The sequence below is a fragment of the Amblyomma maculatum genome, unplaced genomic scaffold (assembly GCF_055883805.1).
Source record: "Amblyomma maculatum isolate TAMU_Amacu unplaced genomic scaffold, ASM5588380v1 scaffold_13, whole genome shotgun sequence".
In the NCBI taxonomy this organism is placed as follows: Eukaryota; Metazoa; Arthropoda; class Arachnida; order Ixodida; family Ixodidae; genus Amblyomma; species Amblyomma maculatum.
Window position 1 is genome coordinate 36104624 of NW_028146738.1, and position 20673 is coordinate 36125296.

Sequence of the window (20673 nt, forward strand, 5' to 3'; positions counted from 1 at the left end):
ACATCATAGCGACAGCTTTCATTGAGATTACCGCATCATGCTTCAGAGCATAAACTACGTAAACTGTAGAAAGTTTTCGTAACTATTAGTCTTGTATCCTCCTGCCATACACATATGCCAAAACAAAAAGCAGACAGAGACATTTGGAAAGAGCCTGTCCTTTATTAATTTATCCGTAGTTTATTGCATGCGCCTCCTTAAACCGCCGCACGCGAATTTCTTTGACTACGGGACATCAGGTGCCCTAATTTTAGATTCCTTTGTGATTGTGTGTACTGCCTACTTTTTTACACGAATTAAAAGGACCAGTAAGTTGTTAGTCAACAGCTGGTGAGGCCTACACGAGGCTGTGTTCAAATCACCTGTGCCCATAACAACTCGACAGCCTCTGCAGTCCGTACACAGCCCTTCCAGGAAGCACTCCACTCAGAATCTGTATTTGGTTTCTCAGAAATAACTCAATGCTTCGCAAGCGCCTATGATTACCTTGAATGAACGAAGCCGCCATTCTGTCAAAATGGGATTAACTAAAATCGCCCTGGTTGCCCATTTGCGAGCCAAATGCACGACGAATATTATATGATGGTACGTTTTTTCCGCATGCCCTACTCACAGATGCGAGCATGTATTATAAAAGATTTTAGCGTCAGACTCTGTGTCTTTCCTTTCTCCCTCTAAGTCATTATTTTTGACGTAACAGGATACGACTTTAGGCATTTTGGCGTGCGTAGGTTTGCCACAAGAGAAAAGGTATTTCTCTAAGCGACCCACTGGAGCTTCGCACGTTGCAAAGAGAAGGAAGCTCAGGAAGAAAGTCCACAGCAGCACGCCGAAGAACAGGGTTGCCTGCATGGAAGAATTTGTAAATTGTAGTTGCGAAACAACCAAGTTCGAAGACAACACTGCGGTAAGGCATATGCGAGACGCTATGCCCTACATTTAAAAGAAACCATGCGCTATACAATATTCCCAAAGCTAAATAAACGCCTTGGAAATGTACACTATAACACGGGTATATTACATGTGGAAGCCGGCTCAAATTATAACAAAGTAAGCATACAAGTTTCGAAGAACAAGAAACGAAATGGTCTTTTTAATTAATGTTAAAGTGTTCAGAATGTGAACTATCTGAAGAAAGCTTAATAGGGAAAGCATTCCGCCTCGTTAAATTTTATGAATCTCTTTCTCGCAATAGCACGCACCAGCACATACAAAGAAATAATTTGTATTTAGGAAGCCGTAAACAGGAGCTCTTAATTAGTGAGTTTCGAAGTCTTTCAGCGTGCTCTGTATCAGCGAAAAGCAATTTCTGTGATGACAAGATACAGTGAATCGGGTCAACCCTGAAGCATAGGCTTTGCAGGCACCAACTGAGCACAATAATGATATCTTCAATGCAGTGGCCCAGGTGCAGCGAAAGCCACCTACATTTACCTTGTTTACGTGTGGCCTCATATGCCTCCATCCTCATACATTTTATTTAAAATGCCCTTCTGAGAAATCTGGCCCTCTGGCCCCGAGATGCCGACCCTGACCTCATCACCTTCTCTACCTTTTCTATTAAATATGCTCTTCCTTACCACCTTCTTAACTGTTTCCAAGAAGCCCACTGTTTCGTTGCCTTTGTTGCAACTAGCCGATAAGGGACAAAACACTCCCCTTATTTTTCCTTATGAATCGGTTAAGCAATAGATTTTACAATTTGTCTACACTCAACAGTGCCGATTTTAAACTCAATTACCTTTCTCTTATTTTTCCCTCTCACTTTAGCAGCGCAGTAACTATGCCACTTGCCTAGATCCCAACGACGATTGAGTATCCCGTCTTGTTACTACTATCGCAGAACTATATTATCACTTCGCCTATTTTTCATTTCAAAAAAGGGCCTAAATTAAGTAAAACACAACAGTACACAAGACCAAGTTAGAGCAGAACAAAACCTCTTTCTGTGTTTTTTCTCGCTATGCAGACAACTGACACACGTTCAATTTCGCGTTTTGCGGCTAACTGTAGACAAAACATCAATATAATGGCAAAATTTGCAGCATTCAAGAGCATATATCACTAAATACCCAAACTCTGCTACGCTGTCAAGCGGCCGCAAAGGGTCTCCTTAGAGCGGCGCAATGTCGATACTCCCATCGCTAAATGGCCTAGCATACCACTAACCCAGCCTTCTCTCTGCGACTCTTCTAGTAGCCCTACAACGTCGCTGTACACTTCTTAAAATGTTGTCAACACTCTTCATAGATAGTTCGTTTCTGACATTGTTATAAAGACTAGTACTTCATAGCATGAACGAAATAGCAACCGTTTTTAATGTTCATGTGAGCCGTTAAACCGAGAAGATCGGTAAAAAAGGCAAGAAGTTGCACTCACCAAAGCGAAGGTAGAATAGTACAGCCTCTCCCTGGAGGCGCTGTAGTAAAGGCTGAGGAAAGGAACGTGTATGACGTACAAGCCGAGTGTCAGGCGGCTCAGTGGCACGAAAGGTTTCCATGCTAGGAATGCGTTCAGGTAGCCTAAGGTGAAGAAACAAAGAACGAGGGCCATGCTTCAATTATTCAAAGCAAATTTATATACTGCTGCGAGCTAAATTACATTTCCATACTAGATTTCAAAGTATTGACGACAAATATTGAAAGTCGTATTAACGCTATCCATCTTTAATAACTTTTAATAGGGGGCCCCTTACGGGAAAAAGCTCGTGGAGACCGGTGTTCTCCGAGGCCGCGAAAACCAGCGAACACGGTTGGCAGGGACAATGCAGAGAGAGGAAAATTGTCTTCTCACTCGTAGGGGAGAGAAGGGAGGCACCGGTAGGTGGCCTGCCGCAGGGAGAACCACGGTGGGGGAAAGAGGGCAGCTGGAGAGGACAGATGAGGCTCTTACGGTGTTAAGGAAAGCGCAGCTTGACGCTGGTTGCCCAATTAAAAATCCCAAGGGTGGCTACGACGTACGATAAAGGGAAGAGAGGAAGAAATTTAGAGGTCGCTCAAGCCTCGCCTTAAGAAGGTACGCCAAGCGCCTTTCTTACTGCCTTTTTAATCAGCAAATACTTTTTTGTTTAAGTTGATTTTGAGAGAAATAAAGGCGCATAAACTGCCCGAAAGCGTTTAGCACCTCCTTTCATTCGCAAATACATTTAGATTTCCAAAGTTGTTGTTTTTTTAGGAAAGGAAGGCGCAATACCCCGCTTCTCACTGCCCCTTTTCTCAGAAATGACCACAAATGCACCTTTTCAGAGGTTCATACGTTGGCATTTCGAATACCTACCGCAAAATAGCCTCGGACATGACTTTAATATTGATGCTAAATGACAAGCGAAATGGTATGACTCTACCCTCAACACTGCACAAAGAACAGTTATGTCACAAGTTTGACGCGTAATAGCGTACGCAATTTATCCAACGCTGTTTTTTTTTTTGTTTTTTAATTTGGGATACGGTGGCGGCGATGGCTTTTCGGCCAAAGGAGCTTATATATGGTCGAGAGATAGTAGAGAGATGCTCATGCACCTGCTGCTATTATTGCTTTGAAGTGGTAATATGCAAGCTTCCCTTGACTTATCAAGTGTGCTGTGTGATGCTTTTGAGTAAGTGGCAGCGAAGCGAGACCTTCGACGAGGGCGTACAAAGCTTCGAAGATATGCGGCGAGTCCAGGGAACCACACAGCAATGCTTTCGAGAAGTTAAACTGAAAGTCGGTCTACTTGTTCGTATTTTTTCGCAGGAACAGCGCTCAAGCACAGCAGACAAGCAAGACGACGGGACGAGTGATGGCCACCAACTTAACGAGTTGTTCGAAAAAAAAAACATAAATTAGGTTTTCGCAAACAGGTTTATGCGTTCGTAGATAAGAAAGAAAGCACTGAAGTCGTGCGACCGATTGCAGTCTCCTTGTCCATCAGGCAAGGAAGAATTTGAGCCAACAACGACAGGAAGTTAGACGAGGTAGACGCTTGGGCATGTTGGCTAGACCTTATCGGTGCAGCGCATCCGACGAGGTCGAGAGGAGACACAGACAGAGCGCTGAATTTACAACTGATGTTTAAACAGAGGCAGAGCATCGATAAATATCAGTTGTATGTTCGCCGCTGTGTCTGTGTCACCTCTCAACATCGTCGCATGCGCTGCGCCGATAATGTTGACAAGAAAGTAACGAATGAAAACCTACTACATGTAGGCAGTAGGGAATAAGATATGTGTTCTTCCTTGCACAAAATGTGCAGTGTACAAAGTTCTTTTCAAATGTGCGGAGACCTAGACTGGACAAACAGTAAGCTGCTTGAGCATACGTCTAGGAGAACGTAAGAATTATTTGGGCAAACCTCAGTCCACATACTTGGATCTCCATTACAAAGCACGTCGCCATAAATTTTCTTGCACCGCCCCCCTCCCCCCCCCCCCCTCCCCTTGTCTAACGAGGCTTTAGTTTCGTACGAACATAAGTTCAATTGATAAGGGAGTAGACAGGAGCTTATCTTATTCACAAGAACTGGAACTCATGTCTAAGCACTTCGTCTGTTGTTATTCATCAGCGCATCGAATATAACATTTGACGATTCTGAATGCTCTTCGGGGTTTGTTTGTTTCTTTTTCTCTAACCTGCGAACGTGCTTACATAGTTGCGGGATGTCTCTGTATATATGCGTATTTTATTCGATATATTCATTTGATGTTCAGCTGCCATCAGCTCTTGTTTCTTTTCTGGTGCATTTTAGCGCTGTTCCTATGAAAAATGAATTGGAAAAGCGCACTGACAGTCGGAAGCTTCTGCTCTCGAGGCGCAAACAAATAAAAGTATGCAAGTGCAAAAAAGTACGAATACGACAAAGGTCGTAATAATGGTAGTTTCGAAGGAATGTGTGGGATTTGTCGCACGATGTAAAGAGGATTACAAGTTAATTAATATGCATTTTTATCGAGTAAGCCCGCCTTCCGCCACCAACCTTTTCTTTTTTTTTACAGAATGATACTGCGTTGGGAACCGCGTGTGCATCGAACAAGCTTCCAAACCTAGGCTTAAAAAACTAGTATCGAAATATTTAGCTGGAAATCGTGAATCGTGAAATCGGAATAAGTGAATACTATGATATTGTTAAGGAAAAAAAGAGGCGAGCGAACGTTCAGCACGGTTCCATTATCTAGAACGCGTGTCATCGCCTTCTTTCAAAATGGCATCGTCCTCGGGGCCACCTGGTGACACCATGTAGCAATAAAGCGGAAAACATTGAACTTTCGTGCACTCACTGTAAGGCGGCCTCCCGATCGTTCACGTCACATGTCAGCGACGTATTTCCGTTATTCATGATAAGCAGGTGCGAGGAAGTTCATTAATTTCATCCAAAACCACCCACGCTTTCCTCTTTTGTTACTACTTTCGGAGAACGCCGCGTGATATACCACGCGTGGAGGACATGGTACATCTTTTTTGTCTTTGTGAAGTGTAACGCACGATTTCAACTTCTTTCGCATAGATCTTTTTAAAACCTCTATAAGTCTGCCTTCCTGCGTCGTAGAAGTTTATTATGGCGGCGAGGCCTGTCGAAGTGGCAGAACTTGGGGGCAGCACTGATTGCTTATATATCTTGCTTTACAACCCGCACAATCCGCCTTTTTCACAAGTCCGCTCTGTGCATGCGCGCCTCTCCCCTGGTTGAAAACAAACCACCAACTCCAGCTATGCATGCCTAGTTCTTGGCCTCCGCAATCGGCGCAGGTGGAATTGATCTCGGAGGCCATGTGTAGTTAACATTCGTGACAGGCGTATGCGATAGAAGGCGGTAGGTGTCATGAACGCGCACCGTCCTTTCGCTGGCGGCTGCATCTCACTAGGACCTTTCCAATCAGTAGCAGACGAATTTTCAGCCACTCCCTGAGGGCGCCACATTTTGGGAAAAAGGCGGATTGCAACGCAGTGAATGTGAACGCTTCCCCGCGAAGCAATGCTTGTAGCTACGACAAGAGGAAGAGGAGTGCGGGGAATGAGCGCAACATTATTGTCACAATAGACGTCTCCAGCGCTGAATACAATTTCCGCCCTAAACACAGGTTTTTCCACCATGGTAAAGGCATTCGCGCTGTACACGGAAGATGACTACCAAAGTGTTTCAAAAGGTTCGCAGTGCGGAAACCAATTTATCGCGAATCCAAGGCGCAAGCATGCTATGCGCACGTTCTGCTTTTTTAGGCAAATGGGTCACGTCTGCTATCCTATTTAAAACAATGACATTATATGCGCCCGCGTATTGAGCGTTCCATCACCATGAGAGCGATTTTCTCGGCCGTTGAAATAACTATCCGAATTCTAGCATGCGTTGTTAACGACATATATCAGGCGCAGGTGCCTCTACAGATAACGCATAGTAAGCCAAATAACTTTTTAGAATGTTTAGATCTAGAAATCCATCAAAGTGGGCCTACATCTTTTGCAGCAGCTACTCGCGGACTGAATGGTTGAACACTTAGGCTGTTGGAATTTCAAGGAGACTCTCAAACAAGCATAGCTGATTAATGAGCGACTCAGAATAGCGGCAAAGAAATAAATGTGCAGCTTTGAGCAGTGTGCCGTTATCAGCACCCGATGATATTCCTGGAGGCCATAAACAGCTTGATCGTAAGGACAAATGCGGTCGGAGGGCGTTTGCAATCCCGAATTAAAATTATAAAATGGCTTGCAGGAAAAGGAAGGCATGGTATCTGTCTCTTTTTCGGCGCGCCGCTGAATCGTGCCGTAAGGGGAAGGGGAGTGAAAGATGAAAGTCAGGACGAGGTGCCATAGTGGATGACTCTGGAATAATTACGCTCATCTGAGGATCTTAAACGTGTGCTGACATCGCTCAGCACACGGACGTGTTCGCCTTTCGCCTCCATCGATACGAGGCCGCCGTAGTCGGGTTCGGGCCCAAATACTCCAAAACAGTCGCCAAACGTCTTAATCACTGAGCCATCGCTGATCTCTCTTTTTTACTGACACGACTTGAGCTCTGACCCATTTGGAAATAGACTCCACATCCGCTTCATTGCAATTAGTAGTCTCCCTCGACTTTAATTGCAAAACATTAAAACAAAAGTTAGGAGCATAAAACATGAACAGCTTCAGAAACGAAGTGATGTTCAAGTCCTGCTGCATCTACTGCGTACAATTTTTTACAGTTAGATTAGATAGCGCACTTGGGTGGTATTATTTAGGACTTCTTAAGGTAGGCTTCGCTTGCATGTGGCTGACGGCGACAGGAACCTTACCGCAGATATTGCTGAGCATAGCCACTCGCTAGAGCCGATCCATAAAACAACTTCCAAATACTTGAACCCGGACAGCACTGGAGTATGTAATGCACAGAGCAAAAATAAGTCGGAGGCATATAAGGCATACAAGGCATATAAATCGGTGGCACTAATTTTGCACGTTTAATCTAGCCTTTTTTGTACATCTTCGTTGTCTCCTGCTAGATCGATACATTATTATATACAGTACACATTCACTTCCACGATAATAAGCTTATCATCACCATCCCCCTCATCTCCACTATCGACACCAAACATTCTAAGCGCTGACTGCGACAACGTCACACATGGTCGAAATTTCAAGCTGGATATAAAGCGCATAGAAAGAGACAGTGCATAATACAAAAGTGCTTGCATTATTTTAGCATACTCAGAAGTGGTTAGGCTCGATATGGAAATCCCAAGAGTGAGACCACAATTATAAGCAATTTGATCGAAACGGCGACATGAGGTTCAGCGTTCTTCTTTGGAAAGGCCCAGCTCTGGTCGTGCCCACGTGTCGCCGCTGGCAATTTTGCTGTGGTCGATGTGTTGGACATTTTCTTAAGCCTTACTGCACTGCCGTGCTCTTACATGCTGACGAAAGGTATTTACCGATTCACGCCTTCCTTTTGAATAAGTGCCTTCGTCTCCATGAGAGAAGCAGATATTTCAACTCCTCTAAATCCACAAGCAAGAGCGCCTCACCAAATGCCACCCATATTTTGCACATATAACGCGCAGCTTGACCATGAACTGAGTGGGCGGGGCCCCGAAATTTACGCTCTTTAATTATCCCGCTGGCAATGCGCGCATTGACGCAACGTTCCGTGGCCTTGGTTGAGCGTTATAAACACCTCTGCGGCTGCGTTCGACCAATTGCTGGAGCATCAGGTAATGCGAAGGTTAGCGCTAATTTCGCTAACTTCAGACTACAGGACGAATATGCAACACTGCAATCTACGCACGCAAGTACACACACGCACATATATATGTGTGCTTGTGCGCGTTAAAACGACGGTGACCTCACTATCGCACAGTGTCAACCATCAAGTGTAAGTTGAAATTAAAGCAACCATAAGAGTTCCAGGTGCCATTTTCATAGCAAAACGTATTTAACTTGACTATCGTCTTAGAAATTGTAAGCCACTCGTGGAAACCGCGAAACTTGCGTCGTGTGCCTTCTTTCTTCTCAACAAGACGTCCGTCGTTAGACGATATCTCATTTATGTGCGGTTGTGGTACGCGGTGGTCCCCGATTAAACTTTGTTTACAAGAATACCCGTTGCATTGGTTTCCACTTGAGTCAGGCCCATTCTATTTATTTTTTATTTTGTTTTCAGGTAACGTCAGGGCCGAAGCGCTAATGAGGGAAGTGAGTGAATACAAATCAATATTACAGAACAACTAAATCTTCGCTCGGGCTGCTGTGTTTTTGCTCCATTTATTTCTCAGGAGTGCTGTATTTTATAGTGTGTTATATTCTATCTTATTAACCAATCAGATGAACAATTGCCAGTTTGTAGCAGAAGGGTGCGTTTGACAAGCAGTCGCTGCTCTCCACTTGAGTTGTACGCGGAAGGGTGACCACAAATTTGCGTTATCGCAGAGGCGCCTGATTATCGTCAAAGAGTGCTTATATTTTAAAGCAAGAACCAAGCGGGTGAAAACAATTTAGCCAGACCATCTCGCCAGGGAAAAGAACGCTTATTAGGAATGGCTCGGTTCTTACCAAAACGCATAACAAAAACTACTACTTTTCTTCGCTAATATGGCAGATGGGAAATATCGGCTTTCTCTTTTAAAGGCCAAGAGGCGTGATTCTTGTTTTTGATGCTCGAAGTTCTACTACTGAAATGCTGATTGGAAATAAGCAACCTCAACCGAACAACAATTGTAGAGGTTCAATTATCCTTGCACCAAGTGTCACAACCGTCAGCCATCGGCCATAGCTGCAGTCGTTGCTACCGCTTCGATCTTGGCTGGCTTCCGCGCTTGGAAAGCTTCTCGGCAAAGGGCTAGTCTGACTTCTGGTTGTTCGATGATCTCTGCAATCTGTCTGGTACGACTACGGTCTCTATCTTTAGCGAGATGGTATATGTGTACGGCCTATATACCTAGGTTAAATGAAGTATTGGCTCAGATGAAACTTTATGAAGATGACGATGTAAAATGCACAGCGCGAGAGAGTTTTGAGGTTGGACCTTGATGAAGACAACGATGCTTACTACCTCGCACGAGAATGTGTTGCTGCTTACACTATGAAGGAAGGAATTACAACTTTATAATTGAAAGAAAAGGTAAGGATTAGGAAGGTGGTCGGCCTGTGCCTCAGGGACCTTGAAGATCCAGGGCGACATAGGCACATGCCACGGCTCAGGATTGAATGTGTGGGTCGTCACTGGCCATAACTTTATTTCCACGTGCCAAGGAAGCGATCAGGTATGACTTCCCTGGGAAGCAGATGGGTGCGTATGTCCCAAATTATATTGTTCACTGATGCGATTTCGCGGCAGAAGTGGAAGGTAGGGCTAACTTCTAAATTAAGCAGTCTGTAAAAAAATGTATGAGTTAGGGAATGCATGTTTGAAGTTTTCCGGATAACACCTATTTCTCTCTGGAGAATGAGCTATGTGGTTGTAGACATGTTCCTCTCCCGTGTCTGCAGTGTGTGGTGTAATCGTGGTATGAGGTGAGCGGCTATTGAAAGGACTATAGGTCTAAGGCGACGTCCAAAGCTCGGCTGGCTTTTACTCGAACGTATGTGTGGGCTGCCTCGTCGCTTGAGGTCCCGCGTGCGTTGGCTGCCAAATTAGGTCGGTTTCTATGTTTTTGTACAGGCCGTTTTTACACGAAGCGTGATAGGCTGCAGCGATAGCACTGTGCTCTCGTGCCTGGGTACGACGATGAAGGCGACGATGCTTGCTAGGCAGCGCGAGGTGAAACAACATGCGGTGCACAAGTACGTTGCAACATGTGCAGAGCCTGAGGTACTAGGGCTCAGAATAACACGCAATTCGCAAATGAACGCAATAGAGCTAGTGCTCTAAAAAGAGCAGCATATCTTCTTAAAGGCCTTATTTTTGTAGTGAATAATAAACGATAGCAAGAAAGCGTCAGTACACACTATACAAATTCGAATATCCTTGAAATGAGAGCAATGCTTCTGTTTTCTTAAAGGGAGGAGATAGGCATGGTATTTTGCAAGTTACTGAGGATTAGGGCATAACTGGTCATAAAATATTGCAACGACCACAAGCCACTGCGGAGCCTGCTCAGCTTCGCTGTGGCACTCACGGACGCTCTAAAAATGACGCACCCGAGAGCCAAGAAATGACGAGGACGATTTGATCCTACTTTTATCGGGGGACGTCAACACAGCAACATAATATAGCCACACATAAACCAAGCATTATTTTCACGCAATAGAGACACGTCTTTCGATCACTTAACCTTCTACTCCGAAGGCAGCAAAAATCCCAAATAGACATTTTCAGCGTCCATCATTTTGTTCTTAGAGACCGAACACTGTCGATATCCAGCAACTAGTAGGTTTACGCCTATGAATTTTAACAGTATTATTACCAGTCTTTCTGAAGCCGAAGTAATACGGTAAAATGTATTGCCTTAGAACAGAAATAAGGGGCTCAAAATGTGTTTCCCTGACACAAAAGGAGAATCTAAAATTCTTTTTTTTTTAGAAGCCAGCCAGATGTGCCAAGCAAGTGGGGAAGGAAAGGTGAGCTTAGACAAGGACATAAGAGTGACAGCATAATATAAATACTTTTATCTAACTAAAATTGAAAAATTCGCTTTTCATGGACATTTAAAAATGATATTACATAAGATGTACTCATCGCAAAGCTGATAATTCTAGGTTTGTTTGCTGAGAGAGCAGCGCATTACTTGAAATTCAATATAATTTCAAGACGTTTAGCTGGCTCTGCAAGCAATCTTACAGCAAACTTATTGGAGCCTTCCTTATAGCATGCGGCTCGTACTGTGTTTGGGATTTGAAAAATGCATTTCGAAATGCATTTTGTGCATTGCTTCGAGGATCTGATTCTTTTGCCAGCAAAAATTAAACCTATCAAGGATTGTTAGGCCTCTAACGCGCGTGGTGCGCCGTGCAATAGACGCATAAAGAATCCAATTTTAGTGGAACCCACCTCCCTAAAGCAAAGCCAAGCATTGGACGCTACAATTCGATTGGGCAACTGAGCCTCTCGTGTGACATTCTGCCATATCTGCTGCTATCACTATTCTATTTGGAGGTACTTTAAGGGGGCGAACATTGTGCCGCAATGTATTTGTTCGCCAAAACCTATAATGTGGAATCATGTGATTCATTACGGTCCACACTCTGGCGGCAGCATTTCCGTCTCAGCGAAAATTGCGCCAATTTGTGCATTAATGCCGCATAAAGAAACTCCCTTAACTCTAAATCTTAATTCGCCGAAGTAACCCTCAACCCTAAATCTTAATTCGCCAGAGTAACCACCAAAAAAGCAAAACATCTGTAAGTACAGTGTGCTTAGCATGAGCGCCTGGCTTTTACCAAGGTTAAAGCTAAGAGCCGCAAAGGCCCTACACAGAAGACAGACAAGCTACAACAATGGGGTACAAGCAGAGGTGGCATGCATTTATCGAAAAGTGCTGCAGTTCAGAGTGCTGCAAGCCCCCGTACCCGCCTGGGATGATAAATATGCAAATTGTAAATAAGTAACAAATTAGAAATATCCCGTGAAAGGGGAAAAAACGAGGTTATATCAGCCTGTAATAAAAAAAGCAGTAAGCCGGAATAAGTTTGCTATGTCAATTAGTTTGCTTCAAATTTCTCTGGTGTTTTTAAATTTATTTCACTATTTAAACCGACATTCATCTTGCTCTCTTCCATTGAACACGCGCACTCTCCACACCGAGAGCGTTTAAAATATAATTCCCCGATTTTTCAAAACAAACTACGAAGGTTACGCAGAAATGTAAGAAAAAATAGAATATAGCCAGCTTCGCAATAAAAATCTCAACGAATACGCCTCTTAGCGTGGTATATGGTGCACTAGGGCATAACGCCAGAAAGCAGCGCATGTACAGTCGTAAGCAGCCTTGTCTAGAGCGCGCCGACAGTGTTCCGCGGAGCAAGTCAGCGCCATCTAACGTTAGACTCTGAGTTCGAGTTATGTGTCCCATGCGCATGCGCGGCCAAAATAAAGCAGTGCCTGCTCGTGGGTTCCCGGCCTCATTTCCATCCAGTGCTTGCGCTTCATGCCGCCAGGTACGCGCTTAATGATATGTAACAGCGGTCTGTAAACCAACGTGTTTCGCGCGAATCACGAAGCGGCTAGGCAAGTGGAATGTGATATCGGGTTATCGCTAGGTTCAAAAGCAATTGCAAGTGATAGCGGATAATCGCGCGCTTCAAACACCATAGCAAATAGTGCGAGAATTTGGCCTAGTTGGCTGTTAGGTGTTTGTTTTCGTCCTGTCCGTATACGGTTACGACCACGCACGTTGCAGGCGTCTCGTTTGATGGCGTGTTTTTGGGCCGAGTTATAAGCTATAAGGGACACAGCACTTTGCATCGCTATAGATATAGGAACTTGATTTCCTCCACGATGAGGTACAGCGACGATGAGTGGTGCGTATGCAGGAACACGCATTATTCCGCAATCAGTCGCGCTTGCTTGTCTGGCCGTCTCGTTGCAGTCGAGAAACACGGCGTCATCGCGACGCTCTGGGGACCGTCACAACCTCACAAATTATGGTGCCTCGATGCGGAGAGCGGGCGCGCATCGAGGCACCCTATCACAAATGCAGTCAATACGACCCTAGCATCAAGAAAAGTGTTCGCAAGGCAGGGGTTGGATGTTGAAGTGATGAGCAGGCATCCTTCCGATTTGCCGCGCATGCGCACGGGACGCATAGCTCAAACTCAGAGCCTAACGTTAGATGTCGCTGACTTGCTCCACAGAGCCCTGTCGGCGCGCTCTAGACAAGGCTGCTCACGACTGTACACTTATGGACCGAAATTTGTGGAGTGTAGGTTCACGAGGAAAATAAAAAAGCTTATTTCGGTGCTGTCGCGCAAAGGATTGTAATGGATTCTAATGAAAAACTAAGCGCGACGACAGATGTGTACTCCACATTTGCAGAGATTCTTAGTAGGCAGACAGCGTTGCAAGGACAAATATATTTTCTCTTCGAATCTGCACCTTACAACCTTTTGAGTATGAGATTACTATAAAAGTCATTGTAGTGAACTGCTCCGATCAAATTTATTCCACTAGTCATAATGTAACGCGCCGTACCATCGCACAAAACACTGCGCTCTTGCATCGCGCATCCATGAAACTTGCCTTGGGCACGATTTCTTGTGTTACTTTGAGTCCAGCAGCTAAATTTCATGGCCACTGCGTCGCTGCGGTGCGTTTGAGTTTTGCATGTTAATATCAGTGATCGAGAAAATCAAATCGAAAAAAACCTTTTTGGATCACGTTTCAAAAGAACGGTACCTGCCGATTACCTTGTTGCGCAAGGGACAAAACTTGAGTGTGCAGTTTTCGCTGATGCTTAACAGCGATCGTACGTACCTGTTTTTTTTTTTTTTTTTTACTCTATACAGATTTCGTTGTTAAAGCTGCGATAGAAGATTGCTGCACTGTCTGCAGGTGGATTGCTGAACAAGGTGGAAATTCCGTCCGTGATAGAGGGTGATGATAAGAAGACAGATTATCTAGAATCCCTAATCCAAAGTTTTTTTTTTATTTTAAAGAGCATTATTATATTCGTAAATAAACACCCAGCCATACCGAAGGGGAGTGAAGCGTGGCCTTGTGTTAGAGCATCTGCCTCGTGCTCAGGAGGTACCAGGCTCAATCCCTGGTGCCGCCGGGTACCCACCAGCTTTTCAATGGGTACAAGCTTTCCCCCGGCCTGATGCTCGGCTCTCTGGGGTGAAATGTTTGGGAAAGGGGTCATAAGTCTCAAATAGTTGCTCCGATGTGGCAGTGATCAGTTCCGCCACCAGGCAACAATAAGGCCGCCTTGTGCGGCAAAAGCCCATGATGTGGCCCTTTTTTTTCTGTCAGCCCGGCCTTTGTAGGCCATTAGTTGTTCAAAACTTTAAGCCCTCAAAGGAGCACAGCAGGGTTAGCAGAGCATCTTCCAAACGCACACCCCTGAAAGGGCCGGGCGCCGAGCCCGGGGACGCTTGTACCCAATTTTACCGGTGGGTGTCCGGCGGCGGGTTTCTGACCACCTCCCGCAGCCTAGACGGGCGCCCAAACCAATCAGCAACTTAGCTTGAAATATGAATCTGCAAACACAAAAAATGCGCATTTCAAAACTTGTTGAGCAGAATTTCACGATTTTTAAAATTCAAGCTGGCTTCCCTGCGCCCGTTATCGGCAACAAAATCAAGTGAATTTTGCTTACATCATCAAAAAATAGCCTCTGTATTTGATGCATTCAGTTGCATCAAATACAGAGGCTCCCTTGTTATAAACTCGGCTGATTGCATACATGGCACAGGGATCTTGTTTCGTTTTTTTAATTCTTAAACGAATATCCAGTAAATTTAGGTTTATCACGAGAAAGGGGTTGTTTAGTTTATGGGGTTTAACGTCCCAAAGCGAGTGAGGCTATGAGAGACACAGCAGTGGAGGGCTGCGACCGTGTGGGGTGCTTTAACGTGCACTAACATCGTACAACAAACAGGAGGTTTGCTTTCCGCCTCCATTGAAAATCAACCGCCGAGGCCTAGATTAGAGCCCGAATCCTTGGGCGCAGCAGTCAGCTCCCTAACCACTGCGCCTCGGTGGCGGATACAACGGGGAAATGGATTTGGTAAATGTAGTTATCAGAAACAATACTTTCAACCCAAGGTTCGGGGGAATTCCCCTAACGAGCCGAATTTGTAACAAGGGATTACTTATACTCGTTGGCATCCACCTGTTAGCCATACGATAGGAAACGAAAGCTATGCAGCTTTCTCAAAACCCACTCTCGCCATACCACTTCCTGGCCTTCCTGGTTATCTCAGTTGGTACAGCGTCTGTCTCGGAAAGGCGGTAGTCCTGGGTTTGAGCCCCGGACTAGAATGATTGTTTCTTGAACTACAAGTTGTAGTCATATAGCTAAGCTATATTTATTGCAATGAATAATCGCTCGTTTATTACAACTAATATAGTCCAGTCGCGCAAACCAAACAAAGAAAGTCACCTTTCGAGCCAGTCATTTTAAGCAGCGCCAGTAATAAAGGCGTTGATTTTGGCCTGTGTTAATCTCCTCTTATCTCTCATTTTCTACAGCTCCTAAACTTTAGTGTGTTACTACAAATCAATTTCTAAATTTTATTGTTCTTTTTTTCAGAATCCTATCACATTCCGCATTTTAATGGCTCAGTATTGCTACGGGTACCATCACAAAACGTGACAGCCTCTATTTGAAGCTTCAGGGTGTGAAAGTCAGAATGAAAAGAAATACAAGTACGCAGTGACTGTTACCCTTCTTTGTGAACACCTTAGGCACACCGTGGAAAAGGAAAACAGGACGAGGAGGGTGCATAAGATAGCGTAAATGTGATTATTATGACAAAACCCTGAATCCTTCGTGGTTACAAAACTAGGGTATAAAAGAGTGAAATGCTCACAGCAGAAAAGCGAAAAACCACCGAAGCGAAAAAACTGATTGCTACTGAACATCTGATTTTAAATAGCTGGAGAGCAGGGAAATGAATCAGGTTTCAGAGCGAACCTTTAGTGCCATTGGTGTCAATGAATTCCGTTCATCAACGCAAAGTTGTCACAAAGTCGAAGTCGCAATCCTAAAACACCCCGATCCGCATTAATGCAGTTATTTTGCGTCACTTTTTGTTACTATTTTAGATTGAAAGCACTTCACGACCAAAGTTACGAAACCAGAGTCATATATGAGATCTGACGTCACATCAGGCGAGACAACCTGCTGAATTTATAGTCATATCACTAAGCGGAAGAAAAGCGACCAACAGGGATTCTCTGAGAAGCTGGGAACGGAACGGGACCTAGCCCGGCCACAGAATCACCCTTCCTTACATGCAGTAGGGAATTGTGGTGTAATGGGAGGTGACGTTCTCGATAATATGCGACAGTGCAGTCCCCCTGTTAAGGGCTTGTCCTAGAGTGAGTGTCAGGCTCATCTCCGTTTTGAGCACCCGGAACGAAACTTCCCGTGGTTCCGGGTTTCTTCTGACTGCAGCCTTAGATTCTATCCAAGGATAAAATACGACCGAGAGACTGATAAATAACAAGTACCGTGAGAGAGAAAGGTGGACCTCCTCAATATGAGGCGGGTACTCTACCACAAGGCCATCGCTTCGGCCCTCTCGGTCTTGTGAGCCTAGAATCGCAACATTATTTAAGAGAAAAGTAAACATCCATAGGGGCCGCCTGGGTTGAAACCGAAGTATTTCTCGGGATCCCCGTGTGTGGAGTTCGTAGCTATCGCCACTTTTGTTCCTCTTTATTGCCTGCTTCGACAACACCACAAAAATAAAGATCAATATGTATAATGCAACAGCGCCACTCAAGACCACATGGTTGCTTTAAAATTCTTCAGGCGTACCATGTTTTCAAGAATGTTCAACCACTTGTGTTGTCGCTTTGGGCTCGATAACCCTCTCCAATGAAAGAAACAGTTTCAATGACTTTATCATGTGCCGACGCACATTGACATTTCCATAACGAACGGTCATTTTTGCTTTTCACAAAATTTGAAAGCCAAAGATCATAAGCATATCAAGCGCCATACCTTAATCAGATTACCACACTGAATGTTTTACTGCCACTCTCTCGCGCTGAGCATTGCGTCACATTGCGTGTCGTAGGCATCCTCAATTTGCATTTTTGCGAAATTACTCACAAAAAACCTGCAGTGCATTCCCCTCTTAAAGGGGTCATGACACCAATTTTGGAATATAAACTGTAATTGCATCTTATTCCTGTTGTGCAAAGCGACTAAATATAAAGTTTCAGCTCCATCGGAGTTGCAGATAGTTTTAGTACTAGTGCTTTAGTTTCTTCCTGAACGGCTTGCAGATCTGGCAACCGGCTCAGCCGGTGACGAAATGAAACGACACCACATCGTTTGCTCCATGTTCTGTGCGCAAGCAGCGTCAACCGCTTTTACGCTAAGGTACGGTAAGCCGATGTGGCTGACCAAACTGCAATCATGCCACTAACCGCAGTTGCCGACAACTGAGTTTTTCGATCTCTGTTAGCAATTTTAACCTAGGAAACAGCGCCGTCTGTGGGCGGGATTCAGGTGCACATCGGCGATTGAGTCGAAAGGCGCATGAGCTAGCCCGCTCCAACAAAGAACACAATGTACTTACACTGAAACACGTCTCAAAAGCAGCACATAAAATGTGCAGTGTGTAGAATGCCGTCCGAGGGCACTTTTGTAGAATCTTGGAGTACTACACGACGGCGCAGCAGCGCAGCGTATAGGGTACGTAGCACATACATTGAGGCACCCAGTATCTCTGTCTTAGCAGTATAATTTACGCTGGTCGCTGTCAGACTTAAGTCTGGCCCCAGCCATATCATGAAGTTAGATGATAAGCTCATGAGGCTTACAACACCGAATGTAGCAAAATTACACCAATTGTGCCCCCCGTGTGCGCATCGGACCACGGCGCTCTGGCCGTGTGCTCCTCCGCAATCGTCGCTAGGCTTAGAATACTTGGCACCGAAGCCACAGCGGACGGCAGTTTGTAATTGATTTGCGAGTCGTTCTGACAATTGGCACTCGATCATGAACCTTCCTTACACTCAACCCCGGTATTTTGTAGTAAACGATATGACCATATTCAGCAACGCCTTAGCAGCGGATAGCGTACAAGAACACGGGCACCGCGTACAGGGGAATCTGCTATGCGGCTGTAAGCAAAAACTCCCACCGTATGGGTCAGCCTTTCTCAAGAAGTATTCATTTATGAAATTACTTTTTTAGGGCTATCTTGCTATTACTAGAACAAAACATTTTAGCATGCTCTTCTAATACTGGCGCAAAGGATCCGATGTATCGCTGGCGCGCAGGGCTTGAGGAAGGCACGGCCAGTGCATGTGGTCGGCGCGGCGTGTTAACGGCGGTTGGGGCAGTGCTACGATCGGACGAAGCCGGCGGTAGCGCCGAAGGTGTATGTGGGGGCAAGGTCCAAATCGCACTTCACTACTGCCTGTGGTCTGTTTTCAGAAGCACGATTAGTCCACTCAGTGGAAATGATGCTGGTCTGAGCGAGCGCGAACACAGTACTGTGCATCGCCAGTTTATCGGCGCCGGCACAGCAGCAGGCGACACAGTGCCGATCTGTGAAGTCACCAAACATTTCAACATGGCGATCGCAGTCAGTGGGAGGAGCTTCGCTGTCTAATTTCGGTCACTTATTCCGAAATACATAATGCGTCTAGGGCGCTCCAATTTGGGAAATCCCAGTATTATCTGCAAGACTAAAAAACTGTAATTTATTGGATGATCATGACACGACCCCTTTACGTTGCGTTCAAGGTGAGAGACGGTTTGGCTGATAAACTTAGCTTACCCTCAGATTTTGAGTGGCCGAACTCGACATATGATTATGACTTTGCGGATCCCGAAAATTGAGTTAACCATGTTCAGAGCTGACTTGGCCCACGAACGTAATTTTGGTAGACAATGAAATATTTAGGTAGGAACTTCGTTAAAAGCGATGGGCAGTCGAGATTTAGACGCTTTCACTCGTTACTACGTCAGACCGTCAGGCGGATTCAGACCATCTTCCATTTTCTTGGTCAATATAAACGCAATATGGCCATATTAAGAAGCTTCGTTTTATTCCGACATCTATCCTCATGTTTACAACAAGCTCCAAGTACGTACTAGCTTCAAAGAGAAAAAAATTGCACACGATTCGACTCCGCCAGACAGCGTAATGTTGTGAGAAAGCTTCCGAATCTTCACTATCCATCCACATTTAAGGATTTTCCGACCTATTTGCGGGGGTTTTCATGCCAAAATTCTTTCCTGGCCAAGCCTATTCTAGAGAGTGGGCATAATCTCTTTTAAACCCGGGTCAACTCAATTTCCGAATTTCAATTTTCACATTGTGTGATGTCATATTAATTGGTTGGCGACTCAAATTTTGGAAGCGGGACAAGTTTATTACTCGCACCGTCTTTCGTGTTTACCGTACCTTAATAGAGCGGTGCGGTAGCGATGTGTTTAGATAATTAGGCACTGATGAAAGTTGATGAAGACGACGATATTGCCACGCACAGCGAGAGAAAACGGCAGCTAAGCATCTCGAAATTTTTTCCAAACATTTTTAACTGACATTGATTCCTAATTCCTAATTTATGTTTGATACAGCCTAGGTGCGCATGAATTATTCATTTTGTGTCTGCACTGAACTCTCGCCAATTCCCCACACTGAGTCATGTTGACTGAGGAAAGAAGAAAAAGCTAAACACGCGGGATGATCGGCTGCGGCAGATAGCTAACAACAACACGTCGCTATTGCACTCTGGAAGTACGACTCCAAATTTTTTAGACCTCTTCCAAATATTTTTTACTGCCGACCTCAAACTCTGGTTCGTACAATGCTCTTCAGGAAGACTGAGGCCGCACTTCAACAATGCCTCGATAATATGTCACCGCTCATGACTTGTGGAGGGCTCGTATCAGCTATCAGCTATTAGTCAATCATCAGATATGGTTTCATTTAGCATACCATCCTATGCCGCAGGAATCATCATGCAAAATTCTAAGCATTCACAATAATGAAAGGTCCCACCTTTTCAATCTCAATTTGTCAATTAGCACTTGCCATTGCATTCTTTTCAGGTCCGGCGTGTTTTACTGAATCAGAAAATGGAATGGACTGGGCTGCAAAACCGTTTCGCCAATCGGATTTGCAATCTGTTGGCTTTTACGTCAGTATTTTCCAGGTTTACTGAAGCACCAATGAGTGTGCCGAAACAAGTACAACCTTACCGAATTCAGATGCCTTATCGTGTTTCACATCGCAATCAGCTATACATGGAGAATCACGAAGTGTTTCATCATCATCATCATCATCATCATCATCATCATCAGCCTGATTATGCCCACTGCAGGGCGAAGGCCTCTCCCATAATTCTCCACTTAACCCGGTTCTGTGCTAGCTGCATCCACTTGACCCCTGCGAACTTCTTAATCTCATCCGCCCACCTAACTTTCTGCCGCCCCCTGCTACGCTTTCCTTCCCTTGGAATCCAACGAAGTGTTTACAGCTTTCTTTATAGCACTTTGCTGCTACAGCAGCTTGTGAAGCCGCTGTAATGTATACCACTACTGACGTTGCCTGAATTTGGGATTACGGCTAAAAACTACTGGTTTGCAACTACTG

At 44.9% G+C, this 20673-nt stretch overlaps 1 protein-coding gene across 2 annotated transcripts in view; it reads right to left on the reverse strand.

Moving 5' to 3' along the window:
• Nucleotides 1–372: 372 nt before the first annotated feature.
• The window catches only part of LOC146172566 (nose resistant to fluoxetine protein 6-like), a 31475-nt gene continuing 11174 nt past the window's right edge, over nt 373–20673 (reverse strand). For both annotated transcript variants that reach the window (XM_084585903.1, XM_084585902.1), the window contains 2 exons: nt 2380–2522; nt 373–846 (listed from right to left, as the gene is read on the reverse strand). In XM_084585903.1, coding sequence (XP_084442029.1) covers nt 610–846; nt 2380–2522 — 380 coding nt within the window. In that variant the 3' untranslated portion in view covers nt 373–609. The remainder of the gene's footprint in view (nt 847–2379; nt 2523–20673) is intronic.